The sequence below is a fragment of the Mustela lutreola genome, chromosome 14 (assembly GCF_030435805.1).
Source record: "Mustela lutreola isolate mMusLut2 chromosome 14, mMusLut2.pri, whole genome shotgun sequence".
NCBI classification, from domain to species: Eukaryota; Metazoa; Chordata; class Mammalia; order Carnivora; family Mustelidae; genus Mustela; species Mustela lutreola.
The window spans coordinates 37155582-37171971 of NC_081303.1; the positions used below are offsets into that span (position 1 = coordinate 37155582).

The window sequence follows — 16390 nt, forward strand, 5'->3', positions numbered from 1 at the left end:
CATTTTGATTTTGACACATTTGACAAATTTTATGAAGTTTTAAGTTGGAAATAAAGTTGGAAATAAAAAAGATGTTGTCCTTTGCACTCGAGAGCCTCTTTTCCCTGCCTGTGACTCTGGGGTTGTTGGTGCTAACACAGGAGCCCCGAGGGGACCACCGCCACCCTCCAGGGCCACAGGGACTCCAAAAGGCGAACTGGACCCACGGGCCCACGGCTCTTGGCGTCGAGGCTCACCATAGGCTGGAGCTTGAAGGGCCTAGTTGAGGATCTCGGGTCCCAGATCGTGGCCATGTGTTTAGTTCTTGTTTGAGAAAATTGAGAAACAGTCAAAACCATTCACAGTTGGTCCTGCTCTCATGAGCCTGTACGAGCCACACAAACATCTAAGGACGGGAGAGACTAAGCCTGTTGTGTGGTGTTTGTGTGTCCATGAGCGAAGGCAAGATCTCACCTCGGTCTCTACTCCTGGATGCTGGGAGAAAAGGCCCCAGCTTCCGGAGCTCATGGATGGTTAGCAAATTGTCTTAATTCCGAAAGCTACTTAGGCAAGTGAATTGGATCAACTATTGTTTTCTTCTTTTCTAACTGACAGGGACTAGGTCTCCTTCATTCTTTTCGGCACCGCTGTGTCTGACTAGCCTATGTGGCTTTTGGATGGTTACCTTCAAGCTCGTAGACGACACAAAAGTAAGATGTTACTGTTCTGTTGGCGGCGCGCATGGATCTGGGTGTGGGTGTGGGCCCCGTGCTGTCCCCTCGCCATGGAGGCAGCGGCTCGCTGGTCGTCTGTGCACGCACGGGGGGTGGCTTTGGCCAACGTGCCCACTGCTGAGGGAAGGGGGCCACAGATGTGGCTTTGGAGTGCGCTCCAGGCACAGTGAGCTCTGGTGACACTCGTCAGCTTTGGCCCAGATCCGAGCCGCTGCCAGCACCCCGTGGGACGCAGTGGCCTGAGGGCCCCAGTTCTGACTTGTGCTCCACGCCATGCTTGGTAATAAGAATCTTGCCGGCAGAAGCACATTTTGATGGTGACTGAGCGTGCTGCCCACTCGGGGTTGGGGTTCCAGTGGGATTGGGGCTGGGGACATTCCAGGACCCCTCCTTTGAAAAGATCCGCCTGTCTCGGAGGCCTGCGGTCAGGCCAGGGTCCCGTTTTGGGCTCCGTGCAGCCAGGGAATGAATTCCCTAGAACTAGCCCTCATGTCTCTTGTATTGTGCGTAACCGCAGAGGTCACTGTTGCTCGTGGGGCGTGAAGCTTTCCATGTGCGGGAAAGGGAGCCCTGCTCACCTGGGTTGGGGCTGAGCCCAGAGAGCGGCGTTCGGGTCCCCCTGCAGGTCCCGGGGAGGGGGGGGGCAGCAAACACGGATGTCCCCATGCAGGGTGCTGGCTACCTGCGACGGTCTCGAAACACGTGAATCCAGCCAGTCAAACAGGAGGTGGTTTGGTAGCTGCATTTATTTCTCATTCCTCTCACACAGGAGCGCAACCTGCATTGTGACCCAGTGACTAGGAGGTCTCCTTGTGGGTAGATACACTGAGGTTAGAGAGGTCGACGGGAAGCCAGTGGTCGTCAGAGTCCTTGACCGCTCATGTGTCTGGTAGACAGGGCATTCGAATGTGTAGAGCTCAGCATCCCTCTGCTCAGAAGCATGTGCTCGGTCAGTAGAGATCTTAAAAAAACAAACAAAAAGTCCTATAGTCACATTGCAAACCAGGAGCTCCCACCTTCCACACGTTAGATTTGGGGGACGGTCATAAATTGCACGCATTTCTGGTTGGGTCTGTGGCTGCGTATGCAGGTTATGCCAGAGACTGGAACTTTCCGACTGACCATCAGGACTGCACAGAACATAGTCTTGAGAAGCAACATTGGATGCTGGCGTAGCATCTATTTCAGACATTCACATTCAGTATGTTGGGCTATTTTAAATGTCGTTTGCTGTCTGAAGTGTATCATCAAACGTCCCAGGAAGGCCAGAGGGAGTGGGGACCAGAAGGAGGGGCTGGTGTCCCCCAGGGAAAGCCTGGAGGCTTGGCTCACTGATCAGCACATGGGTGGTTACCTTTGTTGGCAAGAAGTAGATTTCAGGAAAACTGCAGCACAGCTCATGAGGCAGCGAGTCTTCTAGAACTTTCTGTTCATGATTCCACCTTGCCCCCTCGATGAATAAACCAAAAATGTGCACTCCAACGTGTGTGCTGTCTGTTCCCTAAGATCAAAGAGAGATGGCATCAGTGGGTCCCCTGGTGCGATGCTGCCTTCAGCCGCAGCTCTGTCTGGCAGAGGGTCCCGGAGGGGACAGAGCGCTTCCTGCCCAGCCCAGCCTAGCCCAGGGTGTCTTCCCAGGTTCTCTGAGTATGGCGGTCCTTCGTGGTCCGTGAGGGCTGATGTTGTTCACCTCAGCCCTATATGTTTCCGGTGCTTCTGTGTGTCAGTATGGCCCCTGTGAAACAGCCATACGGCCATCCATGGCCCTCAGTTGAGGTCCCAGGTATCTGAGCCAAATTGGTACTGGTGTCCATCAGAAGACATTGACGGTAACACTCACGCAGCCCGGATCGCAACAGGCCTACACAGATGACAGCTCTCTGCTACCCCCAGGTGAGGTCGGCGGTGGTGTGCAAACACGCTGGGACCCTGCAGAGCTGTGGCTCCCTCCCAGATACGGGAGGGTCTAGACTGCACAGTCCCGCTCACAGGGGGTCAGAGCTGGAGACACAGTGGAGGAAGAGAAGAGCCAGAACAGGGAGCCCCTGTGTGGGGACGTCGCCAGGGAGGGGTGCCAGCTGCACTTGCTTACGGCGTGGCGGGGGCGCTGAGTGGAGTACTCATGTTCCTCGTACGGCGCGCCTCGGTGAAAGTAAACACAAGCTAGTAGGAGAGCAGTAAAATAAATTCCCCGAAAGAAGGAACTAAAGAGGTAAATAGAAAACACCATTAGAGTTAATAAAGGCAAAATTTGGTATTTGATAAAGGAAATAAAGTAGACAAACTTGGCCTGTTTAAATTAAGAAAAAATAATAGAAATGAGTATAAGGAAGTATAATAAAGAATTTGAGGGACACCTGGGGGGCTCAGTCAAGCATCTGCCTTCTGCTCAGGTGATCTCAGGGTCCTGGGACCGAGTCCCACACCGGGTCCCTGCTAGGTGGGGAGCCTGCTTCTCCCCATTCCAGCCCCACCCCACCGCGGCTCCTACTGCCCCTCTCCCCACTCTCTCTTTCTCAAATAAATAAAATCTTAAAAAAAAAAAGTTTGATTTGCCTTTCTTTCTGGTTCCTGGGAGGTGACCTGTAGACCCCCGGATTTGATTCCTGGGACCACCCTGCAGGCTTGGTCCCCAGAGCGTTTATGCTAATGAGATGGTTCAGGATGGGGGCCGGCCACGGAAGAGCGAACATGAGACGGGGTTGGGACGTTGAGCCAAGTGACATCAGCCCGACGGTGACTCAGTCAAATACGGCTACAGCGTGAAACCCCAGTCGGAAACTCTGAACCCCGAAGCTCAGGTGCGCACTCTGTCTTGTTGTTCCACATTGACACGGGTGGGTAGTACATTGCTGAGGACATGGGAGCTTTGTGTCTGGGGCCCTCCCAGTCCTAAAGCCTGCCCTCTACATGTGTCTCCTCCTTTGGCTAGTTCTGCTCTGTATCTGTATAAAACTAGAAGGGTAGTGTTTCCTGGAGTCCTATGAGTCTTTCTAGCAAATTATCTGAAGTCATTTTGGGAAACCCTAAACTTGAGGTTGGTGTCAGAAGGCTTAGACTTCGCAGTCTCAGAGGGCTGTGTTCTTAACCTCAGGCGTGAGTAACCCCAGGTAGAGAGCTAACGACAGAGTAAGACGTGGGGTGTTAAAAATCCTATTTTCAGTAGCAACAATTATAAACACTTAGGAAAACTGTAACCACACATTCCTAAGACGTGTGAAGGAAACAGAACCTGAATAAAGGGAAAGACAAACCATGTTCCTATATGGAGAGGCTCAATATTAAACGGATAGCAATTCTCCCCTGAATTTATGCATAAATGAAATATAATAAGCCCAGTGTCAAATTCGTCTAGAAGAGAAAGCGTGCACAGGACAGTTTTCAAAAGAGACAAGGAGGTCATGGATTTGAAGACCACACTCATGTCAATACCGCCCAGTGATTACAGAGTCAGTGCTATCCCTATCAAAGTCCCAGTATTTTTGCAGAAATAGAGAAATCCAACCCTACATTCCATAAGGAGTCTCAAGGACAACTGAGTAAACAAAATAATCTTGAAGAAAAAAGTTGGAAGTCTTACACTTTCTGATTTCAAAGCTTATGATAAAGTGACGGTAACCAAAACTGCTATTGGCCAAAAGATGAACATGGAGAGCAGTGGGACAGAACAGAGAACCCAGAAACAAACCCATATATGTTCAAATGATTTGCCAGTAAGGTGCCAACTGCACTGGGAAAATCGGGCCTCAGCACACACAGTTCATATTGACCATGAACTCAAAATGGATCCAAGACCACTTAAGACCTAAACTATAAAACTCATCAGAAGAAAACATGGCAGAAAGCTTTGTGACTTGGCACTGTTGGCAATTTCCTGGCCATGGCACCCGCAGCGCAGTAACAGGAAATAATACACACATCGAGCTTCACCTGTGTCACAATGAACAACGTCCGTGCAGCAGAGGACGCGGTCCTGGAGCAGAGAGGTGCAGAGCAGGACCAAGGAACATACAAGCCACATGTCCAGTAAGAAATTAATGTCCAGGCTGCACAAGGAATTCCTATAACTCAACAGCAGAAACCCGTGGCAAAAGAACAGGCAAAGGACTTAGACCTTCTCCAAAGGAGGTGCACGGACGGCTAAGGAGCGCACGAACGATGCTCAGCGTCACTTGTCACTGGGGAAACACACCTCAGAACCACAGCGGACACCACCTCACATCCTCCGGGACGGCTACTGTCAAAACCCAGAAAACTATGTGTTGGTGAGGATGTGGGGCGCAGGGGACCCTTGTGGGCCACTGGCGGGAGTACAGACTGGCTCAGCTGCTCTAACAGGATTAGCCAAATGGTCCCGCAGTCTCACACCTAGACTTGCACCCAAATCACTCGAGAGCAGGGATTCAAACACTTGCGCCCCCAAGTTCCCGGAAGCACTCTCCACAACAGATGGTGTGGGAGCAACCCGGGTGACCGCTGGCAGAGGAAGTGTGCCACTATGGACTGAACATCCTGTCCACCCCCCCCAACCCCCCGATCCCCGTGGTGAAGCCCCATTGCCCAGCGTGGCTGTATTTGGAGATGAGACCTCTAGGAGGTATTTAGGGTCACAAGAAGTCACATGGGTGGGGTCTGGATCCAGTAGGGTAAACGTCCTTGTGAGGACAGCGCAGAGAACTGGCTCACCTTCTCCACAGATCCACACTGAGGAAAGTTCTAGAGACGGACTTGGAGCATGCATGTCACAGAACTGTATGCTTAGAACTGGGTTAAGAAGTGGGAAAAAGTAATAAAAATTCACTTAAAGAAAAAAAGAAAGGAAAAACAAGGATCTGCGCATACCTTTAGGACCTGCAGAGCACCCAGCCCAGGGGAAGGCCACCGGCGGGCTGCTGAGGGAGGGGCTGGATGGACAGACAGACACTCACTCTGTTTTAAGTGCGCCAGTACCTTAAAGGCTCTCCTGACGATGTTGAGGTTCTTTTGGATGATTATGGAGAACTCCTCGTCTTTGATGTCAGTGGCATCCGAGGCCACGTGGTGGGTAAAGGTGAGGGTGTCTAGAGAGACTCCTTGGGACCGTCCATAGTCTTGAAGCACAGCAGTAAGAAAGGCTTTGGAGAGAAGCACACACCAGCCAGTTCCTGGGGAGTCGGGGGGATCAGGGGCTGTGTCCTCCCCAGGGGTTCCCAGGGGCTAGGGAGAATGACACTGATGTATGTCATTCCCCTGGCAACAAAGCTGGGTCCCAGGGACAGTACAAGACCCGACGGTGTCTGCATCTTTCCTAGGAAATGCCTTCCAGGCCCTTTGCAAAGGCAGGCACGTTTTCTCTGGAGCTGCTAAGCTGTGGTGACGGTTTCTCCCCTCAGTTGCATGAGAAATGCTGTGCAGGTGGGGAAAATGAGACCGAGACAGTGGAAACAGAGCTAGGATATGAGGAGGCAGGCTGAGAGTAACTCAGGGTAGTAACCTGGAACAACCCATTCCTGAAGCCAAACCACTGGACTTTCTTTCCATTCACACAAGCCTAGAACCTACTCTGTGCTGCTCTGTCAAGTCGGGATTGCATTCTGCGTCTCAGTACCAACACTCCTACCCGCACCTCTTCCCTGTTCTTGCTGCCAGCTCCTCTCCTGGTTTAATCCATCCTGCCTCAGGAATTCCATCCTAGTTCTGACTCTTGTCATGCCCCTGCCCCACACCAGTGTTCACAGAGGGAATTGCAACGCCTCCACTGGGCAGTCGAGCCCCTGCTGTGCAGCCTGTGTCCTCTACTTGCTGCTCTGGGCACCTCATGTGGCGTCTGTGCACCCGCCACCTGCCTGAGACAGCCTTTCTTCGAGTTCCCTGTAACTATTCCCTGTAACTCGGGTTGCACTGGCCAGCCCGAGTGGCTCCTGTCCTCCTCCGAGGCTTTTTGGAGCTCCGCAGGCTCCAGGAGAGGGGGCCGGGGCCGTGAATGTCCTTGCACTGCTGGCTGCAGCCGTCCCACAGTGGCCTGAGCGCTCCGTGTCGCTGCCTCACCATCGGTGGAGACCCCCGTCTCTCCCGAGCTCCAGCCCTGCACAGCCAGCCTCTCACTGGCCATTGTGTAGTCTTCCCCCAGCATCTCTGTCTTGCAGGTGGCTGTCGCCTCACCGCTCATCACTTTGCTCCTCCCCTGTGCCCTGACTGCAGTAAAGGGCATCAGTGTCCACCCAGCTGTCCGGGCCAGAGAGCTGGGAGCTGTTCCAAACCCTCTGCTCCCTCGGGGTCCATCTAGGACTATTTTCCAGGTCCCCTCCAGGCCATCACCAAGTCCCACCTGGAGAATCAAGCAGACCCCACCCATGCTCCTCCCTGGCCTGTGATGTGGTGGAGGCCCCTGGGGCCACAGGAGGGCGCAGACTCCCCTGCGGGTGCTCTGTGCCCCCCAGAGCCAGTCCATGCCCACTGTTCCAGCTTTCTCCTGCACTGTTCGCCCGCCTGCTGTGGGGCTTGCGCTCGAGCTGTGGGAACCTTCCACCTCCCTTGTGTGCTCTTCCCCTCTCGCATCGGGCCCTTCGGCTCTAACAAATATGCGGCCCCCAGGTCAGTGCTGCGGAGACACCGTGGGTTTCCGAGTCAGACCCACCATGTTCCCAGCTCACTGTGGGTGCGTCTGGCTGTGTGACCGGGAAAACCACCTCATGTCTCTGTGCCGTGGCTTTCCCCTGAGCACGAGGATGGCGACGTGCAGGAGCCCGTACGAGCACACAGGACATGATGAGCCTGTGTCCCCCACGTCCTCGGAGCGGCCCAGGCTCTTGGCGAGCCCGTGACAGGGCGCAGTCCTGTCCTCCTGGCCGCTGGCACCTGGACGTCCCCTGCGGGCAGCAAGCTACTCCTGGTCGCCCTCCCTGACCTCCGCTTCCAGCCTCCCTTGTTCGCCCCGGAGTAGTCCTTTGTTTCTTTGGTCACATACATTCACTCGGAGAGACGATCATCCTCCAAGTATTTGCCAAGAGATTTTTAGGTGTCAGGGGCTGAATCAGATGCCGGGATACGACGGGGTGGGAGGACAGAGCTGGCACTGCCCCCGTGCCCCCCCCCCCCATTACGCCTGCATTACGCCTGACCGGTGGCCGCGGTCAGCTGGGAGGTCTCTTTCCTGCCCAAAGGCTTTGCTGAGTGTGGCACCTGAGACCCAGCATCGTTTGTGACTCAGTCACGATGGCCGAAGCACAGACTCCCTCCCATGGGCAGGAGGCCACCCCCATGAGTCCTGATAAGAGGGTGCGGCCTCTGAGAGGGACGTGGGGTCAGCCTCGGACCCCACAGATCAGTGGCCTCCAGGCCCTGCAAGGTGCAGGGGCGGTCTGGCAGGGATGCTTGGGTTCAGGCTGCGGGGAGGCAGGGAGACCGCCCTGGGGCTCTCATGCTGGCGGGAAGGAGGACGGAGGCCGGCAGCAGGGGCCTGGGTACTGACGCACCTGGGCTCTCGTTCTCACCTTGTGGCAAGAAGAAAGCTGGGAGCCAGTATCTTGCAGGAAATCCTTCAAAGAAATCACGGTGTTCCGTGTCAGGGTATCTGGGGGCTTGGGCAGATGATGGCGTGGAATGCTGCCAGGTTGTGACGAATTTCATATACCTGTTGGAGGCAGAGTGTGGGGGGGCACGGCGAGAGGTCAAGGGCACGGCCATCACATGGGTTCCTGTGACCGTCCCTCCCAGGCCCTGCCTTCCCCTTTCATCTCAAGCTCCCCCTACTTGGGACCCAATCCTGCACTTGAGGGGGGACAGGCTGTGGTTTGCACGTGCCAGTCAGCCATAGATTTGGGGGATGAGGGGTGCTGATCTGCAGGGGTTCCTGGCTGTGCCCCGAGGAATCTGGATTATTCCAGAGTTGCTGGTTTCTCAAAGAGGACATGACCCAGCACTCAGAGTTACACGGCACAAGAGGGAGTTTGGACAGACTCTGGAACCCAATTTTCTGGGTTCTAATCTCAATACTCCCACTTTCTGGGGGCAAATCTCTGGGCCAGCTACTCAATGTCTGGTACCCCCATTTGCTCACATCTGCAGCTAGGATGATGAAAGATAGTGCCCCTCCTGCGTGTCACAGGGCCCTTGATGACAACTATGTGAGGACGTGGGAGAGGCACTCCAGGAGTGTCAGCTGCTCTCATGTTCAAATGATTTTGATTTATGTATTACACATGTTTAAAAATGACACATAATGGATTTTCATTTCCTTTCCCATCCCCCCTGCTAGTTTCCCAGGACACAGCATAGAGTAACAGAAGGAGACAGGCACCAGGTCTGGGCCTGTCTGTCCCTTGGAATGGATGGACTGCAGACAGGACCTCCAGCACCCTGTGTGTCCAGGTCCCCATCCTAAGCTGAAGACAACCGTCCCCTCCCCTCTGCTAACTTCTCATGCTGCTCTGAGAACCCCAAAGACCAAGCATATGAAATGATGTGGTAAGCTATGAAGCCCCAAGCCCAGACAAGGAAGAGACGCAAAGTGGTTTTCATGCATACCGATGATGTATCGCGGTGTAAGCCATTTTGGCCCAAGTATTGAAGAAATTCACTCGCTGGATGAGATCATTAACCCAGGAACTCAGTGCCTTACAGGACATGTAGGCATGTTTCTGTTGGAATTCAGAGACAGGCGCAGCATTTTTTAAAAAAAGACTTATCTTTGAGGTTATCAGAAACGTATCTGCGAACTTTGGTAATGTACTCAATTTCTAGGGAGAAGTAACTTGGTAGAGGGCGCCATTTTCTAGCTGAGGGCACACGAGAAATGGGAAACTAATACCGGGGGAAAGCAGCATTATCCTAATTGTGCTTTGGACAAAACACCTGTTGTTTCCATCCTGCCTGAAGGCTTTCCTCTATCTCAAGTCTTTCGATCTGCCCCTTTCCCTTTCTCTGGGAAGCTTAATTTACTTGCCATTAGAAGTGAGCAATTTCAACTCCCAGCCTTCCCCTATACCAAATCCTATAAACGCACCCACCACTAGTGAACTGCCACTCCTCCTTCCAGTTCTGCAAAGCCTTTCTGGGGCATTTCCTCTCTGCTGTAGCTTCAGCTTTCCATTCTGTGCCCTGTGTATTACATGCGCTTCTGTCCTAAACACACAGCCACCCAACACTCAATCCTACCTGTTTGATTCCTTAACAAAATACTAGCAATTCAGGAACACATTAAGAGGATCACAAACCATGATCAAGTGGGATTCACCCTGGGATGCAAGGATGGGTCAACACATGCAAATCAGTCAGTGCGATGTACCACATAAGCAGAATGAAGGACAAAAATCATATGATCACTTCAACAGCTGCAGGAAAAGCATTTGACGGAATTCAACAACCTTTCATGATAAAAATACACCCCCCCGCAACAAATTAGGTATAGAAAGAATGTTCCTCAGCATAATAAGGGCCACATATGACAAGCCCATAGGTAACATCATACTGAATGGTGGAAGGTTGAAAGCCTTTCTTCTAGGATCAAGAACAAGACAAGGATGTCTGCTCTCACTATTTCTATTCAACACAGTATAGAAAGCCCTAGCCATAGCAATTAGGCAAGAAAAAGAAATTAAAAGTGTGCAAATTCAGAAGGAAGAAGTAAAACTGTCTCTGCAGAGGACATCATCTTATATATAGAAAACCCTAAAGATTTAAAAAACCTGCTGGAATAAATGAATTCAGCAAAGTTGCAGGATATAAAATCAATAGAGAAATTAGTCACATTTCTACAACAAACTAACAAAAAACTATCACCAAACTATCCGAAAGAGAAATTAAGAAAGCAATCCTATCTTCAATAGCATCAAAAATGACAAAATGCTTAGGACTAAATTGGAATAAAGAGGTAAAAGATCTACACACTAAAAACTGTACAAAATTGGTGAAAGACCTTGAGGAAGATACAAATGGAAAGATTTCCTGTCTTCTTGGGTTGGAAGAACATTGTGAAAATGTCTACAGATTCAACACAATCCTGATTAAAATTCCCAATGCATTTTTCACAAAAATAGAAAAAGTTTCCTAAAATTTTATGGAATTACAAAAGACCCCACATAGCCAAAGAAATTCTAAAAAAGAAGATCAAAGCTGGAGGCATCATTCTTCTTGATGTTAAGCTCTATTACAACATTGTAGTAATAAAAATAATAACAGTACTGGCATAAAAATAGGCATAGAGACCAGTGGAACAGAATAGAGAGCCCAGACATAAACCCAGTCATGTATGGTCAACTGATCTTGACAAGGCACTAAGAACACAAACTGGGGTAAGGACAGTCTCTTAAACAGACGAAGCTGGGAAAACAGGATATCCACGTGCGAGACAATGACGTAGGATCCCTATCTTATACCACTCACAGAAGTAGAAGTGGATCAAAGACTTAAATGTGAAATCTGAAACCATAAATATTCTAGAAGAAAACATATGGAAAAAAGATCCTTGGCATTGGTCTTGGCAATGATTTCTTGGATAAGATATCAGAGCACAGTCAACAAAAGCTAAAATAAACAAGTGAGATTATATTCCTTCTACACAGCAAAGGAAACAGCTGGTAAACTAGAAAAGCAGTGTACAGAATGGGAGAAAATATTCACAAGTCACCTATCTGAGAAGGGGTTAAATCCAAAACATAGAAAGCCCTCATCTAACTCAACAGCAAAACAACAACAACCTAATTTAAAAATGGGCTAAGGGCCTGAAGAAACCTTTTCCCAAGGAAGAGATACGAATGGCCAACAGGTCCATTAGAAGGTGGTTCACATGACTAGTTACCAGGGAAACACAAACCAAACCACAAGGAGATGTCACCCCACACGTTAGGATGGTTTTCATTAAAAGACAGGTGATGACAAGTACTGGTGACAATGTGGAAAAAGAAAACCCTTACACATTGTTGCCAGGAATTGAAAATGGTTCATTTATTTTATTTCAGAAACAGAGAGCAAACGTACCTGCATGAGTGGGGAGAGGGAGGAATCTCAAGTAGAGTTTGTGCTGAGCGTGGAGCCCCAGGCAGGGGTCAGTTCCCATGACCCTGAGATCATGACCTGAGCTGAAACCAAGGGTCAGATCCTTAACTGAATGAGTGTCCCAGGTGCCCCTAAAATGATTGTCATTATGGAAAACAGTATGGTAGTTCCTCGACAATGAAAACTTGAACTACCACGTGAACTTCCACCAGTGTACACGAAGGAACGGAAACCCGTGTTGTGAAGAGAAATCTGCTGTCCTGTGCTTGTCACAGCTTTATTCACAAGAGCCTGGATATGGAGACAAGCTAAGTGTCTTTTGATGAATGATGGGAAAAGGAAAATATGGCATATACATACAATCAAATATTACTCAGCCATGAAAATGGAAGGAAATCATGCCATGTGCAACATCGCGGCTGAGCTCGTAGGGCCTGATGCTAAGTGAGGTAAGCCAGACAGAAGAAGATAAATGTGCGGGGCGCCTGGGTGGCTCAGCGGGTTAAAGCCTCTGCCTTCAGCTCACGTCATGATCCCAGGATCCTGGGGTCGAGCCCCGCATTGGGCTCTCTGCTCAGCAGGGGGCCTGCTTCCTCCTCTCTCTCTGCCTACTTGTGATCTCTCTCTGTCAAATAAATAAATAAATAATCTTAAAAAAATAAAAAAAGAAGATAAATGTGGTATCGCTTCCATGTGGCATCTAAAAAAAAAGAAAAGCCATTTCTGTGGAGACAGAGAATGGGTTGGTAGTTGCTGGGGGTGGGGGAGGGGGAGATGGGGGTGATGCTGGTCGGGGCACAGATTTTCAGTTATAAGAACCTGCTGAGGAGCTCAGACATTGCTGTGAGGAGGTCATAAGCATCCTCACCAGCACACACCCTAAACCAGAGTTAACTCTGTTACCTGTGATGGCCACTTTCATGATCTTGATCTTGGCAATCACTCTACAAGGTTTATCAAATCATCACACAGTATACTCTCAACATACACAATTGTATCTGTCAATCATTCCTCAATAAAGTTAAAAAATCCTCCTTGCAGTGGGGGAGAAGAAAGGCCCCTCAGCCCTTGCCCCATGACCTCTTTTTCTTCACGGTCTGGTTTCTTGACAAATGCACTGGTTCCTGGCCCCTCTTCCCGCGGACTCTGAACCTGTTGCCTTTGGTCCTTCCTCAGGGGTCTCCAGCAACTTCTACTTTTCCTATTCCTGAGCCTGCCCTCACTCCTCGCACCCATCCTGCTCTGCACCCGTTCTCTGCAGGTCACCTCTGCCATCCTTCTGGCCCTGGCTTCCGTCACCGCTTTCTAGCCTAACTTCCTCTCTAGTTCTCCGCACTGGCTCCGCTGCTCCTTCCCTCCCCTTCGTGCTGGTATTGTCCAGACCAGCCCTTTTCTCCTCCTACTTCAGCTTCTCCCAGAGCTACTCTGGGACTGGCCTTTCCACCTTGTCTAGGCAATCCCTAATCTACTTTCTGTCTTTAGGGATTTGTCGGTTCTGGAATCTTCCTGGAAATGTAACCCTACCACATGTGCATGGTTTTCAAGGTTCGTCTGTGCGGTAGCACAGGTCAGTACGTCTGTCCTTTTGATGGGTGGCCATCTGCCGTGTACACGTGCTGGTGCGTAGGGATGCGATCTACATACCTACCACATCGTTCGTTTGTTCGTCAGGAATGCTGTGGTTTCTGTCTTCTCGCTATTATGAATAATGCCACTACGAACATTCAGGGCAAGTTTTTGTGTGGCTAGGTTGTAATTTCTCTCGGGTATATACCTAGGAGTGGAATTGCTGGGTCAAATGGTAATGCTATTTACCATTTTGAGGAAATTACAGATTCCGAAGTGACCACACCGTTTCCCATGCCCAGGAGCAGCACACGCGGGTTCCCGTCTCTCCCTGTCCCTGCACTGCTGGTTCTCCTTTCCCTTTTTGGTTCTGCTCATTCTGGTGGGCACGAAATTGTAGCTCACTGGGGTTTTGATTTGCATTTTCCTGATGACAACGGAGGTTAAGCATCCTTTAATGTGTCTGGTGTTTCATCTCATGTGAGAGTCAAGGTTTGAGGGGAGGCTGGCTCAAAGGGGGAATCCGGCTTCTGGAGCAGTGGTTTTGTGTTCAACACCATGTTCCCTTTTCAGCAATCCTTACTTATTTCCTCCTTCCTGCTACCAGAACTTCATGGCTGATTTTATTCCTTTTCTAATAAATTTTCTGTTTCTAACACTTGTTTTTCTGCTTAAGGCTAAGTCCCAGTAACCGTTTCATCTTCTGTTTGTAATTTTTAATTTGAAAGTGTCATTCAATGTTTTTCTACCTCTAATAAGCAACATATTCTCATTGCAGAAGTATGAAAACATAGAAAGGATGGGGCAGCAAAAAAAAAAAAATCACTCAGAATGCTGTCACCCCACGAAAATTTTTCTGTATGTTTTGTTCCAGTTCTCACCACACACACACACACACACACACACACACACACACAGCTGATTCTCATTTGTAGTAGGTCAGTTTCTGTGAACACTACATTAGTGAATGCTGAACTATTGCTCTTGGTCACCTGTCACCCAGTCAATAAATCATCTGGTTTTATGTGCATTTGGTGTTTAAAGACCTGTATATAGTATTGATTCATAAATACTGAACCCATGGCCAATAGCAGTAGAATTTACGAGTGAACCTGTATTTTCTCCATAAAGCACATCATAGCCTTCTGTGCAGGAAGACTACACTGCCCTCCAACACTACACTTGGGAGCTGTTGAAGCAATAAAATCGCCAACAAAAAGCACAAAAATGTGAAAAATGTAGCACTAAACAGATTGTGAGAAGAAAACAGAATGTCACCTTTTTGGTCTCGGCTGGGAATATGCATATGGGGGAATGAAATTTTTTGACCCTCTGTACAAGTGTGTAAGTGACTCTCAAAGCACCAGGAGTGCAATTTTAGGGTCAGAAATAATTTTTAGGGGCACCTGGGTGGCTTAGTCAGTGGTGCGTCCAACTTGTGATTTTGGCTCAGGTCATGATCTCATGGGTTGTGAGACTCGAGCCCCATCACGGGCTCCCTGCTCAGCAAAGAGCCTGTTGGAGATTCTCTCCCTCTGCCACTCCCCCTGACTTGTATTCAGTCTCTAAAATCTTTAATCATTTCTAGGGGCGCCTGGGTGGCTCAGTGGGTTAAGCGTCTGCCTTTGGCTCAGGTCATGATCCCAGCATCATGGAATGGAGCCCCACATGGGGAAAATCCCTGCTTAGCAGGGAGCCTGCTTTCCCCTCTGCGTCTGCCCTTCCCCCTGCTTGTGCACACTCTTGCTCTCTCTGTAAAAATAAATAAAACCTTAAAAAAATCTTTAATTTCTAACGGGGAGGCAAATTTTCAAAGATGTAATTCATGGATTGCAAGGATGGACTTGGCAAGGGTCTGCGAGGGCCTGCAGACCACCCACGGGAGGGAGGAATGCAGCAGGTGCAGACAGGGAAGGGGAACAGACCCCACCCCAGGCACCCAAGGTGTGGGAGACCCACATAGGTAAAACAAATTCTAACATTTGGCTCTGGAAACCAGAAGGGCCTAACTTTGTGAGTTCTAACCATCACTGGGGCTTAACACCGGGAACTTAAAACAAAAAACAAATCAGCAAGCCTGTCTCTGGGAGAGCCTGAAGGGTGAGGGGAATGGCCCTTAAAGGGACAGAACAGCAGTCTGTGGGAGATAGAGCACAGAAGCCCTGGTTTGAAGCACTCAAAGCTGTTTACTCATCACAGAGCCTGTGAGGGAGGGACAGAGATCCTGGGGAGAGCCCTCCAGGAACGAAGGGGCTGGCAAGCCCCAATCTCGCTCCCCCAGCCTACAGACACCTTTGGGAGCAGCACAACTGGCTTGCTCCCCACCAAGGATGCTGGCAGCGCAGCGCAGCCGGGGTTCCCTCCCCGATCTTCTTCACACACACCCTCTCCAGCCCGTCCTCCAGCACAGCTCCCCTCCCACAGCAGAGGCGCACAGACCAAGCACCCGCGCCCCTGCCCACGTACATGTAGTGGATCCACCTTGCTCCGATGGTCCGTTGGCAGAAGTGCATCCATTCCAGACAGGGACCAGCCCTGCTCTGGGCTGAGTGTGCAAGCAGCCCAGACGGGGCCAGCCCCACTCCAGGGAGAGGGGAGGAGAACCACAGGCCAGTCTGACCCCAGCAGTGGGCTGGGGGTGGGCAGCTGGTCTGACTGCAGGCCCCGCCCACCACCAAAAGCTCAGGGGACAACACAGGGAAAATGCCTGCAGTTTGGGGCTACTTCATCTCTGGTAAATGCCTGGTCTGACTCAACTCAAGCCCAGGGCAGCCCCTGACTGGCCCACTAAGGCTACAGGGACCAGACTCTGCCCTCAACAGGCAGAGAGCCATCGCAGGCAGGACTGAAGGCAAACACAGCTCGGCCACAACAGGAAGGTGCCTACAACACACAGAGGAGAGGCCCTGAAGTACCAGGTTCGGGGGACCAGGGACACAGCATTGTGGGACCTCCTCTTTATCAGACCTCCACTTCCAAGTGCAGGAGATGTAGCTGACTTTCCTATCCCAGAGAAACAGACACAGAGTTGACAAAAGAGGAGAAAGGAATGTGTCCCAAATGAAAGAACAGGAGGAAATCACAGCAAGAAATCTGAGTGAAACCCGGAAAGGAGTAACATGCCTGATAGAGAATAT

General features: G+C 50.4%; 1 protein-coding gene across 1 annotated transcript in view; it reads right to left on the minus strand.

The window, feature by feature from the left end:
- Positions 1-1429: 1429 nt before the first annotated feature.
- The window catches only part of DNAH14 (dynein axonemal heavy chain 14), a 320474-nt gene continuing 305513 nt past the window's right edge, over positions 1430-16390 (minus strand). Inside the window, exons 80-84 of the mRNA XM_059145622.1 lie at positions 9219-9331; positions 8186-8325; positions 5664-5827; positions 2068-2214; positions 1430-1674 (exon numbers count right to left, since the gene is read on the minus strand). Of these exons, the coding sequence (XP_059001605.1) occupies positions 1459-1674; positions 2068-2214; positions 5664-5827; positions 8186-8325; positions 9219-9331 (780 nt within the window). The 3' untranslated portion in view covers positions 1430-1458. The remainder of the gene's footprint in view (positions 1675-2067; positions 2215-5663; positions 5828-8185; positions 8326-9218; positions 9332-16390) is intronic.